The sequence below is a fragment of the Micropterus salmoides genome, unplaced genomic scaffold (assembly GCF_014851395.1).
Source record: "Micropterus salmoides isolate LMB-PRFRI ecotype aquatic unplaced genomic scaffold, ASM1485139v1 Ms_hic_scaffold_3, whole genome shotgun sequence".
Classification (NCBI taxonomy): Eukaryota; Metazoa; Chordata; class Actinopteri; order Centrarchiformes; family Centrarchidae; genus Micropterus; species Micropterus salmoides.
Window position 1 is genome coordinate 23,150,656 of NW_024042261.1, and position 19,798 is coordinate 23,170,453.

The 19,798-nt window shown below is 38.8% G+C and overlaps 1 protein-coding gene across 2 annotated transcripts; it reads left to right on the forward strand.

Annotated features, from left to right (window-relative positions):
* The first annotated feature begins 1,289 nt into the window (after positions 1 to 1,289).
* On the forward strand, positions 1,290 to 12,299 carry scn3b (sodium channel, voltage-gated, type III, beta). Of its 2 annotated transcripts, XM_038694103.1 has the most exons (6): positions 1,290 to 2,031; positions 3,643 to 3,821; positions 3,932 to 4,160; positions 7,099 to 7,237; positions 10,537 to 10,620; positions 11,281 to 12,299. In XM_038694103.1, the coding sequence occupies exons 1-5, from the start codon at positions 1,977 to 1,979 to the stop codon at positions 10,598 to 10,600; spliced, it is 666 nt and encodes a 221-aa protein (XP_038550031.1). In that variant the 5' UTR covers positions 1,290 to 1,976; the 3' UTR covers positions 10,601 to 10,620; positions 11,281 to 12,299. The 2 variants fall into 2 exon arrangements, with proteins under 2 accessions (XP_038550031.1, XP_038550033.1); XM_038694105.1 differs by lacking the exon at positions 10,537 to 10,620 and having other exon boundaries at positions 1,292 to 2,031.
* Positions 12,300 to 19,798: the final 7,499 nt, after the last annotated feature.

Here is a 19,798-nt window from a genome sequence, read left to right on the forward strand (position 1 = left end):
CTCTTAGATTTGTTTGCCTGTGTGGACTGCTTGCCTGGTTTGGACTCTTGTCTGCCATCACCTTGCTGTATGCCAGTGTACCCTTTTATTATGCTATTAAAATCTCTGTTGAACTGTTTCTGCATCTAGGTCTAGTCCCTTTCCTGCTCGCTTGAACTAACAGTGACAATTTTATTACATTCTCATCACATCTTTCAGCCTTGTGATATAATTACACTGTTCAGCCATCACCACAGTCCTAGCTATTGCAGGTTGTGTTGGTGTGTTGGACATAAAAAGGTCTCATTATTTTTCTTCCTGAATCGGTGAATCACTGTAATTTGTTGAAGGATTTCTCCTTTACCCGTCATATTTAGCATTGTTAAATCCCTTAAATGATTAGAGAATAAAAAGAGGAATGAGAGGCAATTGTTGTTGGAGAGCTGTCATGCAGCAAGGAAGAGTTTGTACTCAAATATAGACAGAATATCGCAGAAAAGGTCAGGCCCTTTTAAGGCTAAACTTCAGAGGATAGAAGATCATTAGATTAGTGTGTTGTGTCCTGCATTGTATTTTATCAGCTTCTGTTCTGCCGTAAGCCAAAGATATAGATCAGTCTGTGTATGTGCTTAGCATTAATATGATTGTACAGATCCAGGCTATGGATTCTTGCACATGCAATATAAGTATAAGTTTTATGCTTTTATGATTGGATGCACATATATTGTGTACAGTATATACACATTGTAAACCGGCATTCCTCAATTCCTGCAGCCAGACTGTTCTAGACCTGTGGCTACAATAATTTATTCCACTGAAAGACTTCAATTGAACCACATCTGAACAATGGGCCTATTGTCATCTTTAGAAGTCAAGACTTGGGGTAGTATAATGCAATGAATAATGCAAGTTATGACGTGTATCAAATGAAATGTCCTGAATGAAATGAAAGAGCTCTGCTAGCAGCTGCTGAACAAGGACTATATAACACAACAGTCACTTTCTCTCATTGTTCTTACGCTTTTATAAAACTGATTAAAACTACCGGTTGTTGGTTGTTATATATATTTATATATTGTGGTGTTTATTCTATCTAATATGTACTGTGGTGTTTCTGTTCTAGCTCTCTATCTCTAATATAATGAGATGCTGTGTTTTATTTGTTTCGCTCCGACAATCAAAAGAAAAGCAAATGTAAACAGGCTTTCATGATGAGTTGGTTAGACCTTCCTAAGTGACAGTAATATGGTCATGCACATTGTAGTGTAGGAGGGAGTGACTCGCGCATGCGTATCGAAGCCCCTGCTCTGCCAGCGCCGTGTGACTGCTGGAAAACAAAGGCTGTGAGACGCGGTTGGGAAATGTCATCAGTCATCCTTAATGGACGTAATATACTTCAAACAATCAATAGTGTTATCCTTTAAGGGCTGAAATAAGATAAGTATTGTCAGTGCCGTTTTCCGTTTGCGTGTGAACAAGACTCCAGATGTAGGCTAAGTGACTAAATCTGAGAATCCACAGGTTCCTCCTCTGCGCGTGTTTGCTTTTTCTTCTGTGCTTCTGGATGGATCTAGACTGAAGGACATCAGCTGTGAAGGGCACCCGAGTAGCTGTCTCGCGTTACGGACGTGTTTATTTCACGGAGTGGAGTGAAGAATGAAGTTGGTTCTCTCTAGATAGATGACGACCGGCGAGTCAGGGGGTCGTTGGACGACTTAAATTCGCAGAGAACACGTAAATATTTCGCAGCCTAGTTTCTACAGCTCGTCAGTTGTGTTTTGAAATCCTGCCTTGTTGAAATCCTGCCTTGTAGCAGTTTGGATTTTCAGTCGCGAAGAGGGAGGTTACCTGTGCGCTCATCTGCCAAGGAGAGGCGCTGTCCGTGGTCCTGAAGTCATTTAAACAACTCCTGCCATCTTTCTCTTGGCCTTGTTCTCTAAATAAAAGCAACAGTTAGAGGGACACTGTCCGTCAAGCAGCTCGACAAAGAGCTTAATATGGTAACTCAAACCAGTGTTCATCTGCAAACTTTGGTACTTTTGATTTTTTTCGGTAAGTATAGCAAGATGTTCAAATATCTTCTTTGTCAGTGAATGTTGCATGTCTTATTCCATCAGATTCCCGCTCACAGAGATGCGCAGATAAGTAGGAATCACGGGCCCAGTTAATGGCTTTTGAACTGGCTGTGAACTGAAAACAGAGTTTCAGAGCAGTCCCACTATCGTCTGCACAGTCCAGCCCCGCTCACTGTTGACAGCAGTTTAAGCGAAATAAATCGACCCATTGAACAGAGGACACCAGGGTCAAGCCTTTTCCCTCGTGTCTTTTTCCCTTTCTCTAGTTTCCCCCTGACTTTCTCTGAATGTCTCCCTGTTCCTCTGGCTTCTATCCATGTGTTTGTATGAGCCCTCAGGAAAAAAAAGGAAAGGGAAAAAAAGATTAGATGGAATCGATGTTGTCACTGTGCGCCCAGGGGGGGCTTTAGGTTATATAAGAGCACTGGACCCAACACTGCAGCAGTCACACAATACATCCATGTGGTGAGCTCACTGAGATTACTGCCTCAATTGACTTTACAAGAAATCCTTTCTTAGTGTTTATAATCCCCCTCAATTCTTTCCCCCATGTCATCATCCACTTCCTGCCTTCCTCTAATGATTTTAGCTCTTGTAATACATTTATTTCTCTTCTTTTGCTTGCCCACAATACTTTGCTGTCCTCCTCCTACACTTTCCACAGTTCCTGCATCCAACACTCCCTCCATTTATTCCTCCCACTGCCAGCTAACACTAATGTGTATAGGCCACCATTAGTGCTTACTGGCCTGGATGATCTTAGATTTGCCATCAGTATTGTGACTCAAGTCTTTCCAGTGCTCACGGAGCTGTATAATTAAATTTACATTTTTTTTAACGCTTACTGAGTTGTGCATCTGCCTCAACGTTGGATTCAGTGTTCTGGCAGAGTACAAAAGCTGATGACCTCAATGGTCCATGAGTTTATTTTAAAGACGAAGCTATAATTCATCATGTTCAAATTCTATGCGATTACAATTTGGTGTATAGCTTCTACAGTCAGTGACATTTTCACTCTTTTTTTCACTGACTGAAACTATAACCACACGCTCTACTGTGACAGGCACGTATTTTTTTTTGTTTTATCTTTAAGCACTTTTACTCTGAAATTCCATTTACAGTAGGACCACTCTGAGGCAGCTCTTTGGTTCAGTACTGAAGAGCTCTCTCAAAAAACTCAGGAGAACTACTACAGAAGGTTTTCATACTTTTCCAATTATAAACTATACCTGACAGTCCCTCATGCAGCATGCAGATAATATTTTTATTTCAAAGGTTTAACATGTCTCTTACTTCATTGAAAAATTGTTTGTGCACTGGAGGTTTTTAAGTTTCCACATCACACAACCACACATCTAAAACTCAGATTTAAAATGAGCGTAGATAAACTTTCTCCCTTTAGCAGATGAGTGTGAAAACATCCCTCTACTGTCAAACTCAGCACATACAACATTCTGCACAGTGAAGGTCAAACACTCAAGTGAAGTAACCATAAACGGAACACATTTATGAGTGGAAGGAGACTTTAAACCTGACTGAGCTTTAATTCAGGCTAGCTGCTGAGCTAAACATGTAACTTTTCCTCCAGTCTGCCTGAGCCAGCCAGTATGTGTCGATGTCCCGTCAGAGACAGAAGCAGTCCTGGGTAAATCCATGAGGTTGACCTGCATCTCCTGTATGAAGAGGGAGGAGATCAAAGCAAAGACGTTTGTGGATTGGTTCTACATGCCAGAAAAGGAAAAAGACATCCCACCTAACAGAACTCATGTAGGTTGCTGCTACATTATTGTATCTGATAAAGACATGTCATGTGTTTTCATTCTAGTGGAGATTGTCTACATAATTTATGCAACCTGCTTGCCTTTCCCCTCTCTTAGATATACGAGTATAAGAATAACAAACCAGTGGAATTAGACGGACCATTTAAGGGCCGTCTGACCTGGAATGGGAGCCAGGACTTGCAAGATGTCTCCATTGAAATAATCAACGTCACCTATAACGACACCGGTGTCTTTGAGTGCAATGTACTTCGCAAGTTTGAGTTTGACTTCTTTACACCCTCTGTCCTTGTCACGAAGGAGATCAAGTTGAAGGTGAACGCTGAAGGTGCGGTTAATAGTTTTCCACTTTCTTTCATGTTATTCCACCCTGTTCTTTGTGCAGGTCTCTTGCCAAATGCTTGGCTGCCATATCGGTACAGCTCAGAGTAAAATCCAGCTCTGATTCTGCGTTGATGTATCAGTTTAGCAGGTTTATTCTAGAGCTACACAGGGGTTATTCAGACCTCAGACTTGTGTTTGCCGTTAAGTGCTTTTCAGGCAGTGGCATGCCTCTGTAAGGATACCAAAAATCAAAGGTCAGTAAATCAACTCAAGTCTGACAGTTAAGTTGAAAGCATTTTCCCCCAGTCTATCTGATGTAATGCATCACACATGTGTTTTATTTCAAAATTTAGTTGAAAGAAATGAAAAGGCAAGAAAGACTTTTGTAGCCCCAAAGCAAATACATAATTCATATTTGGCCTTATTATGAATTTAAGCTCTTTTAAAGCCAGTAGTGATCCAGCAGTGTCTCCCCAGGAGTGGTTGTACTGCAAATGATCTTAAATATCTACCCAGCATTAGTCTGTGTAAAATATATTTTTCCTGCATGTTTTACAATGTCAATAGACCTGATTTTCATGTTGTTTGTTAACCAATATACTTAAAACTGAGGTAAATTTAATCAAAAGAGTTTGCGTTGCAGACAGTTAATTTCACCACATTATTGCACATTTTAACATGATGCTGATCATACAGCTGCACACAGTATAGCTGGAGAGATTAAGCTCAGGCGCGTTAATTTATTTAATTTACCTCTGGGTAGAAACACTTGTCTGTGCGTGTGTTGACTTCTGTGTCCTAATTGTTCTCTTTGTGCTGTACATGCCCCTCCTTCGATGTTGCATAAAGTGTTTATCAGACCGCTTTTAGTGGTTTTTGCATTTTATTATATATTTCCAACATGTGAGGGCAGTCTGACACTAACAACACCACTTTCCTTCTCTTCCCTTTGTTGTGACTGTACTGACGATGAATAATTGTGTGCTTTTGTTTTGTCTGCCTTTTATTGCTCATCAAAGCTTTCTTCTGTTGTCAGTGAAGGGGTTAATTCAAACCAACTACTTTACTATCTATTATAAGGGGTAATGTATTCTGCTTCCTGAATGCCTGGCTTGCTGATTGTGTCATTTTTCACCTTGATCGAATATACAATACAACATGTATATTTGGAACTAATTGTCCCCATTTCTTTAACTTTTATTAAGTATACCTGCTTGCACATGTTATATAATTCACTATCAGAGGGATATATAGATAGGCTAGTTATATCCCAGTGTTTGCTTTGTACCTAGGAAAAGTAGAGTCCAAATTGAATGAGATTATCCTCTGAAGTGCAACTTTCCAATTATACTACGGTTCTCTTTTAGACATTTTTAAAACGTCTCCTTCACATCTCATACAGTATCAAATTTCACAAAGCCTTCGGCCAGTGTACTTTACATTATAGCTGGGGAATCATGTTACAGTAATGATGTCCACAGCAGTAGAATGGATTAGCGCAGGGCAAACATATCTGTGCTTTCCCATCTAATGGATTATTTTACACTAATAGCCTATTTGCAGATACTGCAGAGTCAAACCTGTGAAAGCTGTCAACTGTCTGGTCAGCAGGCTTTCTGGAATTTTGTACATACTCATTGGCACAGTGATTCACAGTGGCTCCTAATGATCCTGAAATTCAATATTTTAAGAGCGTTTTTTCAAGTCAGTCTTAAAAAAAGCAGTCAGGTGCCCATATGTACATTGAAACAGGTTTCGCTTGCTGTAATCCATCCTCCTGTTCATGCTGGCCAAAAGATATCTTTCTAATGCATTTCCAATGTAAATGATAGAGAAAATCCTCAGTCCTCTGCACAAATACATTTCAAAGTTTATTTGAAGTTAATATGTAACTTCAGCAGTTTGAATTAGAAAAATATCTACCAAGCTAACAGAGTTTTTTAGTGTGAAAGTCCTTCTTTCTGTTACTCTTTTTCTCCCAACCACAGCTCAGCTGGGAAACATGTCCTGTGGAAACCTTTCTGTACTAAAAAGAGTGTAAAAAACTTTGTAATATATTTTTGCACGGAACAAGAACTGCAAATTTGGCCCACATCTTTTAAAATGGAAGCACTGTTTCAATGTCCATTATTATAATGTTATAAGTCTTACATTGGCATACATAAAACCAAAATATGGCCCAAAATATTAGGTAATCATATCTTTAAACTTAAAATCTGTATGTGTGTCATGCCCTGAAAACCACTGTGACTCGTGCATATCAATCTTATTTCATATTTAAAGGAATCCTGTGGAGCATTTCACCACTGGTAGTGCTATGGAGCAATGTTTTTCAAGTGGGCCCCTGTTGTTGCTTTTTGTATTATTCACGTGCATCAGGACACACGGGTGCCGAGTTTGTTTCATGCTATTCCACTCACAGACAGTTGTTGGTGGCACCAGCAAATGTAGCAATGCAGCAACAACAGCAGTGAAGACTACTAGCAAGCAAACAGGGATGTAAACAATGCATGGTTTAAAAGATTTTTTATAAAAATTGGCTACAAATGTTTTACGAGGAAGTAACTAAACATGTTTGTTACACCTTAAGGATACACACAATGCACAATTTTGTTTGTTTACAAGAAAACTCCACAGGGCACCTTTAACTCACTAGGCTGCATAGCAACTGCATAGTAATAACTGTTGTACATATTGAATTGGACTTGTCATTCAGTGAGATGAAAGCAAATTATTCAAGTATACCGTAGAGATATTGCCTTCTTTATAATGACTGACAGTGGATTGTGGGTCAGCAGTGTTGCATATACATGAACAAGCTTTGCATTCTTTCTTAAACCTGTGAATAAATAAGTCTCCCCTGTTCCATTCAACACAAAACAATCAGAGGTAGGACGCATACTGAATAAAACATGTTCTTTGCTGTTGTTTGTGCTCCACAGCCAGTCCAGACGTCACAGCGATCTACTCTGAGATCATGATGTATGTGCTGCTGGTGTTCTTGACCTTCTGGCTGCTGGTGGAGATGGTCTACTGCTACAGGAAGATCTCCAAGTCCGATGAACAGGCGCAGGACACGGCGTGAGTTTCACACAAATGCACAGATGCAAAGTCAGACGCAAACACTGCAGCTAATTGAAACACTGTGTCCGGAAAATTAACCAATTGCCAATATGTCCAGATACATAGTAACTTTCTCTTTTCTATGAGTCACAACACATTAAGACCATGTGTTTATATTATGAGTCACCAAGACTGTGGGTGCCAAATAACGCAAAGTGATTCCTGTGTATGCCTGAATTTCTGCTTTGTATAAGTAATAAGTAATCTAAAATCTCAGAAACATGTCGGAAAGAGATTTAGGAGGCAATCAAGAGGAACAGAGAGCAGAACAGACAGAAAGAGTCAGACGGTCAGACAGAGAGGTAATCGAGTCTAAACCGCATCAGTTTTTAACCGTCCTGCAACAGTAATCTGTCTTTTCACTTAGACTGGCTGACAGGCCTGAATAATTCCAAGCATTGCTGACTACTCTTTTTTCCCAAAATAACCTTTTTACATCTGTGGGGGATTTGCAGTTCCATCAGAAACCGACTTTCTGCTTCACCTTGTCAGGACTGACAAAGACCCAAATGCACCTGTATAGTCAGCTCCCACTGGATTGTTATGGTGTTGACAAGGCCAGTTGATCCAGGTGACTTTTGGCAATTTATGTCCTCAACAGAACAATCACAGATAACACACAGCAAATGTGCTGATCCAGTAATTAGTTTTTCTACAGACAATTATCCTGATTCTAAACTCCTGCAGTACAGTAAATAGGGTGGACAGAGGGTGGACAAAATACAACATAAGAGAAAGTTTTGAAATATACTGCAAGACTGTATAACATAATAGTAAGGGGTTTTGTTTAACAGGGCAACAAAAGGTAACACTTTATTTTACAAGTCCATAATATTCTAATAATGTCCGACAATGTTTCCTGCGAAGAATTGTGTAATTTGGTATTAATTCTGGGGAAAAAGGAATTCCTTTGAATGAAAATCTCCATTTATCCATTTATGATTTTAAACCGTATTCTCCATGTGTGTTGAATTGTCTTTCCTGGTTATTCCTGCATCTAATTTAACTTACTCAGTTGATAATATACTGATTAAACACTCTATTTACTCTTTTATTACAGTTTTTCTTGATTGACGTCCTATTTTCAGGTCAAAATGAAGCTCTCCTCTCAAAACCATTCAATTTTGCTGAAAAACCAAACTTTGCCCTCAGACATGATACACAAGCCCTCAAAAGCACACACACTACCACACAGTCTTAGACACTGGTCAGATAAATTCAAAACAATACTACAAAAAACTGGTCATTAGTGTTGTTTGTGGTTCTTCCCCTCAAAAACTTTCTCACATTATGAACACAACAAATGTATACATGTGCACATTTCTTTGTGTACTACTACAGTACAACACACCAAACAACAAATTATTCTGCCCCAGCTTTCTGTCTTTGGTTTGGAACAGGCCAGAGATTCTCGTCCTCCACATCTTCCTCCTCCCTACTCCTCCTCTTCCTACACCTCTTCCACCTCCTCTTCCTCCTACTCCTCCTTTTCCTTCACATCTTCCTCCTCTCCCTACTGATCTTCTTATTCCTCCTCTTCCTCCTCCTTTCTGGTGTCCTTTGCCTCTTCCTTCACATCTCTCTGGATCCGTTGTTCCAAAACTGAATGACCTGACTTTCTAAATGACCACATGGTGTAGGCAATAAGAAATGAAGGGATTTGTGTGTAGAGTTTAGGAAAATGGGTGAGCTTTTTGAAAAATTAGTTACGGTTTTGAAATTTTAGTTGGTTGCCTGGTTATAGTGTTTAAGAAATTGAAAAAAAAACTGTTATAACAAAGTTTTCTTTCAGGAAAATCTTTAGATCAAACTGTGTAAAAGTTGTAAACCTGTAACAGAAAGCATTACCAAACTAAATGACAAAAATAAAATGTGCAATAACTGTAGCACAAACTATTGCCTCAAAAAACAAATTGACTTAAAATTAAAGATTAGTTAAGTTATAGATCAACAGAAATTTTACACTGTAATAATATTTTAAATCAAAAGATCCATGGTCCAGCTGCTCAAATATTCAAATTTCCCAAATATGATAGTTAACTGTAAGTTTTTGATTGTTGATCAGCCAAAAGCTATTTGAAGGTGGCGCTTGGGCACTGGAAAATACTGATCTGACGTTGATGAAATTATTAATTTAGAGATAATCAGTAAATCAACTGATAATAATCTATAGTGGCAGCCTTATTAAACGAAATTGAACAATATGAGATTCACAATGGTAGTACTTATTTAATGAAGATATTTTTCTACTAAAATATATTTTCTTCTAAAATATTTTAAATAACTGCAGTATTGTGGATAAAACATTATTGGAAGTTCAGATAATAATGGACATGGATAGTGATGTACAGATAGATGCAACATTGAGCAGCACATTTAAGCCATTACAGGGTTGTTGACTAATGTTTTTAATAAATTACATCCCACTTTGCCTTATCATTTTGGTTAAGACTCTGGGGACAATTCAGAAGTGCACATTAAATTAAGCATTAAGTGATCAAATGTGTATTACTCTGTGAACTTCATCAGTTCCTGCAGCTGAAAGAGTTAGTGTGGGTTGTGGCTACCTAGCACCCATTACTGACCTATATGACAACACATTCCACAGTGAGAAGGTACACCCACTTAAAGAGGCTGTTCTGTGGTTGGCTTCTTAGCTTCCCGGGCTTAATGGAGATGTACCATGGCTAGAACATTTTGAGGTTACATTTTGTGATGCATTAGTGCCTCAGATCATGTTACCGAGGGAAAAGATGAAACGTAGCAGCAAAAGTGATGATCTGTCACAGAGATACAAAATTTGGCTATGTCTGAAATTTGCTTACAGAGTCACAAAACTAGTCTACTCACAGTTTCTGTGCAGCTCTATTGAATTGTGTACATATTTAGTGAAAGTATTGCGGGGTTTTGTCTTTCTGATGTGTAGCCTGTACAGCAGCTCCCATCTGCTCACATTACAGTTGTGGTTATTATATTTTAAAAACACAGCTATGTACACCCCCATTACCTCTGGGGGTGTACATAGCTGTGGCATCATGAATTAGGGATAAATATTAATGCACAAAAGCCTCGCACTTTAACCAGCACTATTCTTTGGTATATGGTGGTGGTGTGTGTGTGTGTGTGTGTGTGTGTATATATATCTATATATCTATATATATATATATATATCTATATCTATATCTATATCTATCTATATATATATATATATAATGTGTGTGTGTGTGTGTGTTTTTTTTCTACCAATCTGCCTGCAGGACAAACTACCTAGCCATTCCCTCTGAGCAGAAAGCCAATCCAGATGCTCCTGTTACCGAATAAAAGTGGTTGTCAGTGAAACGGTATTTTACATGTAACTCTCAACCTAATCCAGATCAGTGAAATCACCCCCCACCACCCAACTCATTGTTTGTACCTGTATTACTCATGGAGTTCTGTAGTTGAATCCTGCTGCTCCAACATTCTTTGACTGTCCTCTTGCTCATTCCCTTCAAAAGGGCTCTCATTCCTGGCATTTGTGGAATTTTTGCCTAATCACAAATCCTTCATTCATACTCACTCTCCATTAAGTGCACATTTTCTCTCGCTATCAAGAAATGTTCCACAAGGAATGACAGAATGTTGATGTAAGGTAATTAGTGTGACATCAAGTTTCAAATTATACAGTATGTATTGCAAGAAAGGCTGGATGTCTCATCTGTGGAAACTGATATAATTTGTTTTTATATTTCATTCAACTGTTCAATATGAGCATGACCATTTCAAATAAATGCAATTCAGTCTGCATAGTGAAGATAGTAAATTATGGTGATCTCAAATGTATGGCATTTGCATGTATATGAAGTACGGCTCCTGACTTATGATAATCCTAAAGAACACAGTTGTTTATGTGAAGTAGATGATGTTGAATTGGTATATTGTTTATTATTACAGCTATGGCACTGGTTATTTAGCATAGAAATCATTTTCATATTGAATAAGATGTGCTCTCCTCTTTGTAGGTATTAAACAGTCATGATGGGACCAGTGTCATGTGCCGGAAACAGGCATAGATTCAACAACCTTTCATCCATGCCACTATGAAGGTGTCATTACTGCCAGATAGCCATGGGAATCCTGCCAACCGACCTCCCCTGTGTATCGACCGTGTCTTGTGAAGAACAAGTCAAAAATGTCCAAGTGCTAAATTTTTCTCCTCCTTTTCCCTTCATTTTTTTAACCTTCGTGCCAGGCATCTGAAATCAAATGCTTTCACAAATATAGCAGGTTAAAGAACAAAAGCGTCAGTGTCCTGCGCTTATTATCAGATAAATACCAGCCATGGTACATTTGGACATGCTAGTGTGTAGAGTTACTAAACATTTTCTTAGTAGTTAGTGGTGCCTCTGTGATTTATAAGCTTTAAACAAAAGATCCAAAAAGAGACGCTGTCTTACTGCTGCCAAGGCTCTTATTCACAATTTACATACTGATACTGTAGTACTTGTTTAGATCATTTGTGTTGTCACAGTTTTATAGATCCACGCTGAGATTTTCATTCACAGTTTTATTTGTATTGGCCAATGTTTTTTATGTCTTTTTAAGGAAAATGAATAGCATAGCTTTTATACTGTACGGATGTGCATTTCTCGGCTGTATGTATCAGTAAAGCCACAGTGTAATGGAACTATCAAGCCACTCTATTTCAGATGATCTGAATTAATCTAGAAGTCTTTCCTAAACTCTCCCCTGTATAAATCTTTAATCCATGTTCAGCACTAATGTCAAAGCATATTCAGTAGGTTAAGTCATACTGCATACAGTTACTCAAACATTTATTATTAAGCTTTGCCTGTTGCTGGTGTTCTACATTAGCACTGCTATTGAGACTAAATGTGTGCCTATTTCTATAGTACTACACTGTAGAAATGTATATATTTTATGATGCAATCATATCACGCTGTTGTGTCTATTACAGATATGATATCTCCTGTGTGAGTGAGCTGCTTTTGAACTATTAAATACAATGCATTCCACTGTCTGTGTTGCAACTCCTCTGTTTACTGAAAAGTTCTTACTTTGGTGTAATTGTACAGATGCATTAAAACGGCACAATACAATGAGTCCACTTTTAGACTTTTACTAGGATGTTGAGAGAAAAATGCAGTATTGACTTACAGCAGCTTCTGTCTTATGTTCTCCCTATTATCTGTGACTGTGGTGGTGTTGAAATGAAAAATGGGCTCCACATCAATCATAATAAACACCTCTGGTGTTTCCAGCTCTTATTAACGCTGCAGAAAAGCAGCTAACAAAGAAGACTTTCGATTTGTTTCTACTTGAAGTGAGCGCTGTGTTTTAACTGTCAGTCTTGCTGAGATGCAGTGAGTTAAGCAAGGTTTTACTCAGCCGGACTTTACTCAGTAGGGTTAGCAGGGTTTTACTCAGCCGGAGCAGAGCTGGTCCAGAAAAGAGAGGATGTGGAAGATGGGAAAAGACAGTAAAAGGCGAAGGTACTGAAGGAGAGAAAGGGAAGGAAAAAGACTGTCACTTTGAGAGAGAGGCGATGTACATTGCTCTTTTAGCAAGCCGTGACCCACAGCAGGGACAGATATAGCAGCAGCTGTTGTTATAGCAACCAAGACATGCCTGTAGCAAGGCAGATTGCCTGGCAAAGATATTATCATGCTGTCATGATTGGCTTTGCCACTCTCTCAGCTCCTAGCGTTTCTGTTTTCCCCTCCCTTGTGTTTCTTGTCTGTCACCTGTCTGTCCTGTGTGTGTGTGTGTGTGTGTGTGTGTGTGTGTGTGTGTGTGTGTGTGTGTGTGTGTGTCTCCACTTGGCAGGCCTATCACACCTACTCACCTGTGACTCACCCGAGAATCATCCAGCAATCAAAGACCCGCACTTCAGTGGCACTCATGCTCATGCTACGGCCAACTTAAGGATCTCGACATGCGTTTAAGCTGATGTTTCCTGATGTTTTGCCTTACTGTGTTTTTGCGTGTGCCTCTGATTTTTGTGAGAGGTCTCAGTTTGTTTGCCATCCTCTTGTGTTACACACTGTAATACATGCAATAGTTGGGATACATTGATTTCTGCTAAGGCTTCGCCGTAAAAAATGTAGAGCAGTTCATTACTTTCTATGCACATAATACAAGGAAGCCACCAGTCACCCAGCGAACGAAAGAGGCTTGGTAGATTTTGCCAGAACAAAAGAAATGCCTCCACAAGCTTACCAAGGTCAGGTATACTTTCTGAATGGCTAATGTAACATGGGAACCCTTTATCCATCCATTAAGATCACATAAATTGGTTATTGATTGTGGGACATATCCCATAAACACTCCTACAATATGGCATTATAGCTTTGAGATCTGTTGTGAAAGTGCAATTCTGTACCCTCCCCTTCCTCTCTCTCTCCCTCCCTACCTCTCTGTGTCTCTCCACCTTCCATCTCCATTGTTACAATCTGCCTCCCTGAGGATACAACCCAGTAATATGGCCCACATTCTGCAAATATACATTTCAATTAAACTACCAGACCCCAACCATCGATGTGCTCTGGTAAGCGTTTTAAGTCACGTCACACCAAGAACACTGACTAACTGTGGCCATAAACACTTAAAGTGGAGTTAATTTTCTTTGCTCGTAAATGGAAATAGCTAATCCTATACAGTGTCACTGATGACAGAAAGGGATTTAGTAGCTCAATATCCTGCTGACTGTGTTGTATGCTGACACATACAACACTTTCTCACTGTTTGCTTAAGAATGACCAAATGATTTGCAGCTGTTATTTCATTCTGACATCATAAAATAAGACCTTAAGTCATTAATCATGTAATCTGCAGCACTCAATGCTTGTCTATCTATGAAGGGTCTTTGTCTCCCCCTAGTGTAAAGCATATTATGTCATCAAGTGTTGACCAAAATCAAAGCAATTTGATGAATGTCAAGCTCTCTGTCCATCAAGCAAGTCACTCACACTTAAAACAACTGGGTGAGGAGGAGAGCTATTTCTGATTTGCGAGTTGCTGATGATAGCAGTATTTTATAATTAATTCAGATATTTCTGTTGATTGATTGATCCTGTCTGTTTGGAAGGTGGGTTGATCAGAAATGTTTGGCTGTGGACCGAGCTTTGATGATACAGAATGCTGGATGCTGCCGGACATTGCAGTCACCCAGAAACACAAGATATTGATTGTTGTTGATCAGTGGTTGAGCTGAGTTCAATCTGAGTTATGATAAATGGGAACATATTGATAGAATATAAAATGAGTAATTATTATGCTTTGATGAGTTGACGTAACTTGTTGACCACAAATCCATTTCCTCTCTTTTTTTCTCACCCTTCCCCCTGAGGGATCCACCCTCTGTGTGATACAGCCTCAAAAGGGATTTTCAAAGCATCATAAACGACCAAGCTGGAGTTAAGAGAATTCTTCCTGCCTGTCAATTTAGATCTCTTTAAGCAACTGAAGACAAATGCACACATTTCAAATAGAGGCATAGAAATTGAATAATTTCTTCTGAAGAAGCTTTTCTGAGACAACCATGGGCAGCCCACTCATAATTATAAATCTTCACACATTTCATGCAGTATACTTAGGGCAGAGGGCTGTTGACTTTGCCGCGCACCTTATGTATTAATTTCTGGAATGTACAAGTTCCAGCTTGATTATGGACTTCCAGCCAAGGAGAGATGAAAGATATTTTTGGATTGCAAACAATCCCTCTTTTAGTAGAAATAAATTAAACTGGAATTCAGTGTCTCTGACCAAAGATAGAGCTAAAGCCAGACTGTGTTCTTCCGATCAGGCTGTGCTGAAAATAAATCAGCAATCATTAAGACTCACCTTTTGAAAACAGACGATGTGATAGAGAAAACAATATGGCTTATTTGAAAGGTAAGCCAATTTAGTAATGTAACAGATCATCGCACAGTGTTGTCATGTTGATTAAGGATAAATATCTCTGAGGATACACTACATTAAACACCAATTGATTTGGCAGTCATTTACACTCCAAATAGGATTTTCTCATCCAAAAAACAAACATGAAATGAAATGTAAATGTAAACATCACATTTAAAGGCGTATGCCTTCCAGCTTTCTTGCTTAGAGTAAGACTAGAACAGATATCACTCTCTGTCTGGTAGATATAAGGATAGAGCCAGTTAGCTTAGCTTAACATAAAGACTGGAAACAAGGGAAAACAGTTAGCCTTGCTCTGTCCAAGGTAACAAAATCTACACACCAAAAAAATATAATTATATACATTATGTACTGTATAGTACAATGTGTTATTTAAAGAACTTTAGAAGTGCTGATTTTTTTTTACCTTCAGTAAAAAAAGTACCTTACCTTCAGAACCTTCAGCCAGGCTATCTGTTTCTCACGTTTTTCAGTCTGTATGTCTTAAAAGCAAAAAAAAGCATTTGATATTTCCCAAAATATCAAACAATTTTTTCAATTAAATTTAATTTTTGTATTTCAGAGCGAAAACAAAGCCCAACTACTACCATAAGGTCATGCTGAGACAAGACTTCAATGCATTGTTTCCTGTTTTTGTGTTTGTAACATGTATCACATTTCTTCACAAGCCAGACGGCTCTCTCTAGAAAAAAAACTGATCGCAATTATAGCTTTTGAACAAGACACACTGTCAGCACAGCTATATTGACATCTAGCTGCAATTTTAATTGGCCACAGCACTATTATTTGGTCAATATTTTATTAGAGATTTACCTTTCCCCTTCTGACTCAAACATTCTTCAAAGTCAATGCTTATTATGGAAACAGAAACAGAAAACTGCTACAAACACATCATTGAAGTGTTTATAGCATCTTTGTCATTACACATTAAATTGCACCTGCACAACTTTGAAGCACCTCTGGAGAACCTTTGCACTTAAGTTTAGCATAATCTGGCTTTGGAAAATATACACAGTCCAGGCAAATTATTCATGAGTGTCTGCATAATTATATCAACCTTGCTGTTACAGAATTGTTATCATCCCCCTGCGATGCCATTGGCATAAAGGAGAGCAAAGAGGCAGAGGTGTTTGACAAATAGAGAGCTTCTCCTGACTACTGAATGAGAAGCGTATCATTGTAGGAATATTCATTTACTGTCATGTAATCCATCAAAGCTCCATCTCAACAGAAGCGGTCTGTCGGTCCCAGTTTCCTCTTCTCCTGTCTGTAGCAAAAGATTTTTATTGTACATATATCTCCATTTAGTCTTCTTGTTATTCCACACAGATGTGTGATATGTGTAGAGCAATATTCCTCAAACCTGCCGTGGCTTTTTCTAATCTAGTGTCTCTTTTTTCCCATAGCCACAAAGCTCTTTTGGTTTATTTGATTCTTGTTTGAATCCAGCACAAACACAAATGCAGCAACAGATGCAATGCACTTGTAAGTAGATATAGAATCAACAATAAACCATACGGAGGTCTGTTGCGGTCAGCCACAGTGTCATCATAATTTCATACACTTGGATCAAACACTGCCATACCGCTGCTTACCTACTGTGTCTATTAGAGAATGGGGGTACGTGCTAATTTTCTCAATAGTCAAATGTTTTAGCCGATAGGGGATATTTCCTTTATCTTTAGTTTGTTTTCCCAAATATGTATTCTGAACTCAAGCCCTTGCATTGTCTTTGTTAGTTATCACTTGATAAGGTTCGTCACTGATACTGAAAAAAAAGAGATAACATATCCAAAACCCCAGCTGTTTAAAACTCCTAATCAAAACTGAATCAATGAATTAAACAGAAACCCTTTTCACCGTATACCTTAACCTTTCCTCTCTCCCATCCATCTCTCCTATCCATCATCCCATCCTCCATTTCATTCACCCGCATTTCAAACAAGAGGCATCTTTGATTAGTGAGACAAAGAGGATGCCTTAAATAAAAAGACCATTTACAAGTCAGACTCGGAAGCGAGGCAGTGACTGGGCCCCGCTTTCTAATTTGTGATGAGAGGATGGAGCTTGCCTGTAGCACAATGACGTCGCAGCTCTATTGTTAGTGAAATGAACACCTGGCTGCCAGAGAAGTGCTAAATCACTGCTGTGTGTTTAGCCACACCTGAGTCCCTCCACACAAAATGACACAAAGCAGAACATTACATCGCAGGCTGGCTGAATTTGGAGGTAACCATGTCTGAGATTCATGGTTTTCATCCAATCTGTCAACAACTGGTCAGTCGATTGGATGAAAATGTGAAGTTTTATCCACAACTTTAATCTATTTAAAATGCCAGATTATTTCTTCTTACTTCTTACTTTTATTAACATAATTCACAGCTTGGCCTCTAGACCTTGATTAAGCCTTCAAGCGTATCTGGCAGAGATGAATGAGAGCATCCTCTGTGACTTAACTAATAATTTGGAGCAACAACTAATGAACCCATTGGATCAATGGCAAAACCGCACAGCACAGTCAGTTTCTGGAGTCACATCCCCGCAGCAGTTGACTACCAGGGGGAACAGCTGACCTTATCTGCCTCACCACAAACGTCAACCTTGTGGTGGCGCCAGAGGGAAAGTCAGGGAATCACAGAAGTCAGTAGGATTCATCCTCTGGGGACCATGAACATCTGTACAACATTTCATTTCAGCAGTGCATCCAAAGGGGACCAAATTGGTGTTCTGACATACAGACCAACATTGCCACCTCTAGAGCCACATCACTAACTAGGATAAAACATTGGAGAGGAAAGGATCCACTAATAGGACACTAACAGGAAAGCTACACTGATATGCCACACCTGTGAGGTGGATGGATAATCTCGGCAAAGGAGAAGTGCTCACTACCACAGATTTTGACAGATTTGTGAACAGTATTTGAGAGAAATAGGCCTTTTGTGTACATAGAGGAAGTCTTAGATCTTTGAGTTCAGCTCATGATTAATGGGGGCAAAAACAAGTGTTGCGTTTATAATTTTGTTTAGAGTAAAAAGAAAGTAGAATGTACATACATACATGAGACAAACAAGCTTGATTCTATATAAAAGACAAAGAGGGACAGAGAGAAAAACAAAACCAAACAGACGGCAGAATTTCCACAGTCTCTCTGGGTAACACACTACATTTTCCCTATACCTTTCTGTTGCACCTTTCAGCAGTGTAGGTCAAATGTACTTCCCCTAGTGAATTTAAACTACACCGTACCATAAAAATCACTTAACCAAGTGAATTTGATCTAGGTTGAATTGGATCGGATTACGTGTTGTGGAAACCAGCAAAGAAAACGCCTGACTGAATACAAGAACAGACCTTGACTGAGGCGAGGCTTTTCTGTTAGAAGTAGACAAATTGCTTCTCAGCTGCTGTCCTGAACCAATTAACCTGTAGACACTCACAAATATGAATTTTACACTTACAGTGGAAATGGAGTATGACATGAAAGCAAAGTCTGATTGTGTCTAACTACTGACTTGCAAGGGTTAATGAGAAGGAATGATAGCAGAATTACATCTTTAGAGAAATGTGATGTGTAAAAAATAAATAATCTGACCCTTATTGACTATTAATATTATTATATGCACGTAGGTGACAAATAGAAAAGGAACTGTGCTGATTATTCATTTAACCTTGACTGAGGGTAAAATCACTGCAGAAACCGGATGTATCGAAGGTTTTGTTTCATTCATTTCCTAATGGTCTCCTAATGGGTCAGATAAGTCTGTCATTGTTCAGTGACTGATCTGTACAGAGAGAGAAAATAGGAGCATACAGTATAAACACCTAAGACAACTGAGTTTTCCAGGTATTGTAGTTGTATTTCTGGTTTCTGGATTATTTTTCTTCAAACAAAATGGTTTACTTATAAAAGGCTGCCTTAATTAAGGGTGATGGAAACATGCGTGCGCACACACAAACTCACACAACATGTATTTCTCCTGCGGTCAATTAATTTCCTGGGAGGAAGGAATGAGTTATGTGGGAGTTTTTCTTGTTTCAATCTTTTAGTAACAGGCATAGTGAATATATTGCTCTCCCCAGTCACATAATGAATTACACTGTGTACTTTTCTCTCTTGACTCGAAAAGCCAGAGAACAAAAAGAATGAAAAGCAAAAATGTATGTGCGTCACAGAACTTTATACCTCTCAGGAAACAAGCTCTGTGCCAGCAATTTCTTTCTCATCAGGAGTAAAGTGACAGACAAAGACAAGACAAGTTATTGTTAGTTTCCACAAATACTATGTCTGTTTGCCTGGTTACTGAGTAAATTACTAACTGGTCTCTTGCATTTCACTTCTTTTTATAGTCATACAATGCACACAGACAAAAAAAATACTCTTGGTGAACTGGTGAAACGTCTTTTTTAAAGTCACACACAAAGCTTTCACCCTTACAAAACATCTCGCTGTGACTGTTGACATCTGTTTTTCAACGACACACTTGACAACAACATTTTTACATGCCGTAAATGTGGTGTTCATCATCAGTGTGGAAACTGAACTGCTTCCAGGGATATTTATCCTCTAATAGTTGCAAAACATACTAATGCCAAATT